Source organism: Pyrus communis, chromosome 16 (assembly GCF_041283825.1).
Source record: "Pyrus communis isolate YQ-2024b chromosome 16, ASM4128382v1, whole genome shotgun sequence".
NCBI lineage: Eukaryota > Viridiplantae > Streptophyta > Magnoliopsida > Rosales > Rosaceae > Pyrus > Pyrus communis.
Window position 1 is genome coordinate 15943188 of NC_142580.1, and position 8059 is coordinate 15951246.

The 8059-nt window shown below is 37.6% G+C and overlaps 1 protein-coding gene across 1 annotated transcript; it reads right to left on the reverse strand.

Annotated features, from left to right (window-relative positions):
• Positions 1 to 827: 827 nt before the first annotated feature.
• LOC137730987 (3-isopropylmalate dehydratase large subunit, chloroplastic) lies at positions 828 to 7514 on the reverse strand. The gene is made up of 15 exons (XM_068470018.2): positions 7195 to 7514; positions 6967 to 7098; positions 6691 to 6861; positions 5818 to 5970; positions 5667 to 5735; positions 5470 to 5586; positions 3859 to 3933; positions 3608 to 3685; positions 3418 to 3513; positions 3125 to 3174; positions 2516 to 2570; positions 2274 to 2405; positions 1722 to 1769; positions 1482 to 1640; positions 828 to 1226 (listed from the first exon to the last, which is right to left on the reverse strand). The coding sequence occupies exons 1-15, from the start codon at positions 7243 to 7245 to the stop codon at positions 1086 to 1088; spliced, it is 1527 nt and encodes a 508-aa protein (XP_068326119.2). The 5' UTR covers positions 7246 to 7514; the 3' UTR covers positions 828 to 1085.
• Positions 7515 to 8059: the final 545 nt, after the last annotated feature.

Consider the following 8059-nt stretch of genomic DNA (forward strand, 5'->3'; position numbering starts at 1 on the left):
AGTGGATATTTAAAGGAATGGTAACAACCTTCTCTACCTTCTTGGTTCTGTCTCTCATTTTGTTATGTTGTTCGGTGATTGAAACAGTCTACTTTCCGTATCATCTTAAAAGATCAACTCTGTGCAAATTCAACCAAATCAAAAATCATTTTAACCGTTCAATTAACATTGCTAGAGTTTTTAACAAATGAGAAACATGAGAAATTTTTCAATCTTAATTATCTAGTTGGTGTCAGGAAATATCGTTATCCTTGCCATTTGGAAAACTTGCCCTTCCTTTTTCTGGACTGGTTTAACTTAGATTTTTGCAAGGGTGGATATTTCTTGGCGGCCAAGTAATTTTATGTCAAATTTCAAGTTAGCTGTTTTTTGAACGCTGTTTATACATCTTCCGCTATTGAATCAATAAAAACCTAAAAAAGGAGAAAAAAGTGAAGTTGTGTCCTGAAAATAATCATTTCTCCTCATCGCCCTCCTCTACCCTAAGCACATAATTCATGAGTAAAAAAAACACATTAACCAATGAAACGTAGCCAAGTTGATTAGAGCAGTGTATTCTCCCCTTTTTGACTGGGATTTTCGCTTGAAAGGCGGTTATCCTCCAATGGAATGAAAAATGGAGGTGCAAGATTTCAAAGAACTTGTGTAGGCGAGGATTTAGCTTAGTTGCAATTGAAGTCAATCGCCAGCAGCCGTGTTGCAACGCGGTGGCTGGTCGCTATATATGTTATACGACTGATTAAATTACAGGAAACTCTTGCACACTGGAGGGATAGACAACGCGAGCCTAATGAGCGACGAATGCTGAATAAAGTTGTATGCAAGCATTTCGTAGAACAAAATCGTGATTTTAAATCAGAATCGTCTGGTGAAATTCACCTACTCATTTCATCGTTTCATAAATACATTCCAACATGCTCTAACAATTACACATACAGTACATATGGCAGCGACCAGACAACCACAAGACATAAGTTAGGACGGATGTTCTGACCCATTATTCCGTAATCTCTGCTTATCTAACAACATTTAGTTGCAGAATACAAAGATGACACACACTAATCAGATTGTAATGATAAAATTGCCTACTGCAAAAACTCTCTTGGGTCGGTGACGTAACCAGTCAAAGCTGATGCAGCAGCCGTATAGGGGGAAGCGAGATATATCTGGCCTTCCTTGTGACCCATTCGGCCTGGGAAGTTCCTGTTTGTTGTTGAGACGCATACCTGCAAAGACACGATGGTTAATAATCTACCAGGATTTATCTTCAATACAATTGAAATTAAAACCAAGATGTTCTCTTTTTCTTGCAACAAGGTTATCTGCATACAGGTTATTAAACCCCCAACGGCAGGGCAGTCAGCCCTAATTCTATCGAGGAGGACGACATAGTGAATTGCAACAATCCATGAGGTCCAGCTGCCCCAAGACAGGAGAGCTCATTAGATCCTGGTGAATGTGTTGCAGAAAAGGATACTTGCCTGAGGTTCATTTAAGCGAGCATACGTGTCTTTCGGACCACCCAAGCAAGCGCCACAACTGGGACTTGCAGGTGTGTCACATCCAGCTTCCTCAAATATCTGTGAGCAAGTCTTGCCACCAGACCCTGGTACTGGAAGACTATACACGTCCATCCAAACCTACAGATTTCAGAAATTTCTTGATAAATTTATACCTATGGATGTTGTCGCCTAAGCACTTAATTCTGTAGCTTGACAAACCTTTTGGGTAGCAGGCACAAGAAATGTGGGAACTTTGACCTTTTTCCCCTGCAATAAAAGCAATTAAATCTTTAAGCTTAAACCAATACAGTAGAAAATTTCAGAGAAAATCAATGCAGAGAGACAATAGAAAGATCTACAGTACTAACATGCAACACAGGCCAAAGGGCGGGCCAAATAACTCCGAATAAAAGGTTAGAAAAGTATTCCCAAATGTATTAGTACATAATGCTTAAATGCAATATGCACATAATGCTTAAATGTAAAATATATCAAACCACATGAATGCATGCCTATATCTTAATTAGAAAAGAACATTTGTGATGTACAAGTTACATCCATGCAACTCTCTCATTCATACATACAAAAGACATACATGCATATATTTTGATTTTGATTAGATAAACGAGTGATCTTGCAAATCGACGTCCATACAAAAATACACTCACATGCATTTGATAACAAAACATTCAGATGTCTATTGAAGTCAGTATACATAAACAATATCAAACAATATCCCAACACAAACGTGACAGAGATTTGACTCCTTACCGATGCTAGAAAAACTCTGGCTGCAGCCATAAAATCCTCAGTTTTTCCACCAGTACAAGAACCGATATATACTCTGTCAATTTTCACATCTTTGCATTCTCTTGCTAAAGCACGATTATCTGGAGAATGAGGCTGGAAAACAATTTTATATAAGTTAATCGTGGAAGAGAGGCAAACTTAGCAATCATTGAAGATCTACAAGGGAGACTAAACTATAAGAAATCGATGTATGTGTTGTTCACCTTTGCCACCAACGGCTCCAGTTTTGAGATATCAAATCTGTACTCCTTAAGAAATCTAAATGCAAACAAAACAAACTCATTAATACAAAGGAATTCCGAAAGGCCAAATCTCATGATTATTAGAGACCAATATTATGTTGGTCAATAGAAGGAATATAAAAGAATATGCACATTCTAATCATGGTTAAGCTTAAAATCCAATTCTCTTACACCTGACGTAGATTTGCAAATGATGATAGGGAAGTTCATGATAACCTGAACTAAGCTACATAGGACCATATAAAAATGTGACACTGATATGAGTATATTTTCGAAAAGTTGACTGTAGAATGATGTCTAATCTACTAACATTGTCAAAATTCAAATGCTCCATCAGTGCGTCAGAGTGCTGTCCCTCAAAATCCCACGAAATAATATTTTAAGAATCTGACTTTAAAACATTAGTCAATCTAAAAGATGTTTAAAAATGGATCAACCGTAAAAACTAAACATAAGATTCTAGAGTGCATGTCCACATTGAAAGAAAAATACATGCTTCAGAGTTCAAACGTTAAAAACTGGATCAAGAAATGGACTAATAAAAGGTAGATAATTCGTCGTATAAATTACCTTGCTTTAGCATCACTGTAAACAGGTTCATAGGGAACAGACGTCTTATCCTGCAATTCAACATAAACAATTATATAGCATGTGCTTGACAGCACAAATGTATGTGACATTCAAAAAACATATTTGTGACAACCAACCACGACAAAATGTAAATGTAACATTAATCAACCACAACAAAATGTAACTGTAACAAAAATAAATAAAACCAAAGGCATCGCTCGAAGGCAATGGCTCTAAAGGTGGAGGTGGGGTGGGAAAGAGAGGGAGAGAGCTGACGTAGCATTAGCACTAACCTCAAGGTACTTAAATGTAGTGCTATCAGCAGGAACAATACCATTTTTACCCCCAGCCTCGACAACCATGTTGCATAATGTCATCCTTTCTTCCATCTGTTCAGCACAGGTTCATGAAATAGTAATTAATGAATACAACCAGATGAATGATGAGATCATACATGCAGTGACGACCATTAAATTCACTTACAGATAAGCTTTCAACAGTGCTGCCAACAAACTCCATAGCTTTATATGTTCCACCAGCAACAGATATTTCACCAATAATCTGCCAGACGAAAATCATTTATCAAGGAAACAACAAGAAGGCTAGATGTGTTCATCAATTTATATATCAAGTAAACAAAATCATATGCTCTGTCAAACGCATATAATTTGAACTTCTTGGTATGCTATACAGACTGAGTGGGAAAAAATGCCTTAAGACCTGGTTAAACTTACTTGCAGAATCAAATCTTTGGCAAGCAAATAGTCAGGCATTTCACCATCCATCACAAATCTCAGTGTTGGAGGCACCTGCAATTTAAGGACATCACAAAATGTATGAAAACACAATAATGTTCGGACATTATTGCAAACAACTATAACATTAACATACGAGATATATGCAATTCAATAAAATTGTGAATCCACAGATACAATCATACAACTGGCTAGTTCATTCATGCTCACACAGGAATGAGAAACACATTTAACTTATCGAAAATCATAATTCCCCGTTTTTGGTTCTCCATAGCTGAAGGTTTACTTTCCTGTTTTCTAAATTTTAACAGTGTCCATTGATTTGTTTTGAGACATCAGGCTGAAACAGGCAGAAACACATACCCTTCTTGATATCACCTTTTCTTGATCCCAATGAACGCAATCAAATACTACAGCCAAGTCTAACGGCTTTCATAAAGTCTAACCCATCACTTCAACAATCAAAGGGAAAGCAAATGAAAACCCTACTCCTTGATATTAGAATATAATAGAAGATGAGAATATCTCAACCTGGGCTTGCAATTGTGGTACTTGTGCTTGTTAAAACTTGAGCATCACATGCAAATGCTACTGCAGTCAGTTGTTTCATATGGCATGTATTTAAACTCCTCAAGCAACACTTGCTTCCAGGACATATACAGCCATCTAAAATTGTCCAAATCATACCATTTTCTAGAATCCTTTCATGCACTATATCAAGGTAGCACACACTCGTCATGCCTACCACCTTCATGATCACACTTAAACAAGAGGAATAAAGGCAGAAGAGTTCTGCAACATGCATTTAAATCCTATTGGTTGTCACTACCTACTATTCAAAGCCCTTTCATATTGTTTTCCTATCATTTATTGCAACTTAAATACTACAACTTTCTACAACCAAATACATAGTTTTTTTTATTAATTTTTGAAGTCACATACTCTGCCAAAAATCAATGATTCTCTCAGTATGTAGATGAACATTAATGCATGGGACATCGCACCAATGACATGTATCTGGAACAGTAATGTTTAAGCATGTGTAATGGCATAAGCCAACGTAAAAGCTGAAACCTCTGTTTCATATCTGATGGAAGATCATGATACCAATGACGAGGGTTCATTAACCCTTCATTGAAAGTAATTATAAATGGCTCAGCTTTAAGTCCTTACCATTTTGCATTGGTAATGGACAAGTTAACAGGACATATTCAAGATAATATCCCTTGGTGTATGCTTTTCACAAGGATTCATACACCTGACCCCGCCTAGTGGGATAAGGCTTGGTTGTTGTTGTATCATAACCATCACCGTTTAAATAAAACATAAGAGAAGGTAAGAAATAACTCCAAACCATTGGAGCACTATGGTGTAACAAGATCAGCAAATAATCAATGACAAAAAAAATTTATACGTGTAAAGCACAATATGAAAGCTAATCAGGGTGATGGGGGCCCATATTCACCACTATGATATTAGTGGAAGCTAATCCATCCGTAGAATTAAACCATTCATATGAAATCCTCCAACCAGTGACAAATATATGTGATCAGAAAAGCAGAAATGAAAACATATTTAAAATCTGCAAACCTTGAGCAAAAGCTTCCCAGTGCCCAATACAAATCCTGCATCAGTGTTCCCAATTCCAGTAGCAAATTGTCCAAAAGCTCCAGCAGTACATGTATGAGAATCTGTACCCAGCAGGACCTGAAGACCAAATAAGGTGTTTGATTGCTGCTTTAGACTGAAAACCACAAAATAATATTGAACTCTTCAAAGGAAAGTACCTCCCCTGGCCTGCAATGACCTTCTTGAGCAAGAGCAACATGGCATACACCCTTATAATCAGGGTTGGCCTGCCAAATTGTCAACTAAACTCAATATCCGATGATTAAACCAATTAAAACATGGTGAAAATTTAACACTTAAAAGCGACACCTTGAAATTACTTAGATCCTTGATATCATAGAAATACTTGATGTTTTGCTCTGTGCAGAAATCTCTCAAGATATCCACATTACGATTTGCACGTTCATCAGTTGTAAATATATAATGGTCCGGTATGATTACAACCTTTTCACGGTCCCAAACCTGCAAATATCAAAATAATGAAGCACTACTTATACCCTATAAAAACAAAAAATGCATGATTACAAAATCCCAGATATGAAAAATAGACCCTTTCAATAACAAACAACACACATACAGAGATGATGGATAGTGAGCTAAACAAATAAAATATGCCATCAAGCAACGAGGTCCATGAAAATGAATTCCTTCTATTATTTCCTTTCATGTGATTGGTTATGGCTATTAAAAAAACAAAAACAGAGTAGTAAGAGAGGACCTGTAAACTGATATATTGCAATGGTCTCGCAGATAAATAAGAGGTTTACCAGCAGTAGACTGACAAGAAAAAACAACAGACAACATTCTCATGGCTGCCATCCACCATGGGGTTAGGTCAAAGCTACACTATGACGCTATTGTTCCTTGACTCTTGCAGTGATGTGCAGAAACCATTTGGGACACATTCATGCACAACGTTTCTTGCAAAGCTGGCCTAACCTGACACTTAGAAGTAGATTCTCTAACATGATCATTACCATTGCCACAAGAGTCAACAACAACCCAACTTGATCAATGAACCTATTAAATCTGACTAAAAATTCGTGCCAACCCCCTTCCCTTTTCGCAACCTAGGAATATGGCTTCTGATTCTACTGCTAGTCTTTTGGGTGTTTAATACGGTAATGCTCTCGGAAAAACAAAACCAAAAACATAAACATAAACAAGAAGAAAAGGAAGTACCTTTGCGTTCTGGCCGAACTCTTTCTTGAAGATTCCAATTGACCCCGGGCCACAGACGTCATGGGTCATCAAAACATCGACATCAACCCACACATTCTCACCCGGACTCAGCTGGGCTTTCTCAGAAGCTCTAGCAAATATTTTCTCAGTCATCGTCATCCCGGTCTTAACCTGAAAATTAACCAAACCCCAATCCAAAAACCCGCCAAATGGAGATTCCCATTAATCCTAATTGTACAAAACCAATTAACAAAAATGGCAAATTAAGATCCTGACCGAGCCGGTGGTGGCGGGCTTGCGCTCCGATTGCTGCGGAGACATGACAGAGCAAATTTTCTTGGATTTTCTCTCGCATTTCTGACTGGAAAGCGGCGTCGCAGAGGAGAAAACAGAGAGATTCAAATCCTTCTGAGGTTCAAAATCACAAGTCCAGAAATTTAGTGAAAATCCAAAAAAAATTGGAAGAAAAAAAAACAGAGCTGGAACCAATAAAACAAAAGGGACCTTGTTGCCGATGAAGGAGGTGGACGGCGGAGTAACGGTGGAGCAAGCCATGTGGGGCGTGAGAATGCGAGCTTATGCGGCGGAGATCTGATTCCTCTGGAGAAGAAGAAGAAGAAGAAAGTGAAGAAAAAATTGGAAGAGTTGTGTTTTAGTTCTGGGATTTGTGGGAGGAGGAGGCGGCTGAGGGGCGTGTGTTTGGGAGGGGCAGTGAGTCTGTGAGGCACAAATGACGTGTCGGGTTATGTGGTTGCTGGTTGGCCTTGCTTTGTTTAGGTTGGGATAATTAAGTAATTTACAATAGTGGGGAATAATGTTTGCCCTTACACTACAACGTGAATTTAAATCATATCAACTCCGTAATTTAACATTTAATCTAACAAATTTACGTTTGACAAAAGAAAAAAAAAAAAAAAGGGAGTTGCGATCACCCGTGATAGAATTGGCTCTCTTTCCTACGTCCTATCTCAATTATTGGAGAACTATTTTGTATGACATCAGTTCACTGCTATGGTGTCGTTTCGTGCTAATAATATAAGAACATGTGAAATAAGCTAACACATGTCTTTATATTATTAGCGTAGCATTCCACGCGACAATTAACCGTGTCATGCAAGGTCTTATCGAGTTATTAATATTTGTTATTGTACAGTAAATGGTGGCAGTTGACTAAATTTGTACGGCAGGTATGTAACACATGCTTAACCAAAAAATAGATGAAAAAGTAGGATTTGGAGTTTAGATTTAACAATCGAACTTGATAATTGAACCAAATTCACTCGTGTGATTGCCATGTGTAAGGCGGATAAGGAGAAAAAGTTTTGAGGTATTAATCCACACTTAAATCCTTGAAATGTTTTTTCTATTA

Excerpts from the sequence above, each read along its gene's own strand:
- LOC137730987 (XM_068470018.2), bottom strand. The coding sequence starts at position 7,245 with ATGGCTTGCTCCACCGTTACTCCGCCGTCCACCTCCTTCATCGGCAAC. Across the intron at positions 2,571-3,124 it reads TACAGTGATGCTAAAGCAAG|ATTTCTTAAGGAGTACAGAT; the intron begins GTAATTTATACG and ends GTTTGCATTTAG. Across the intron at positions 1,770-2,273 it reads CCAGAGTTTTTCTAGCATCG|GGGAAAAAGGTCAAAGTTCC; the intron begins GTAAGGAGTCAA and ends CTTTTATTGCAG.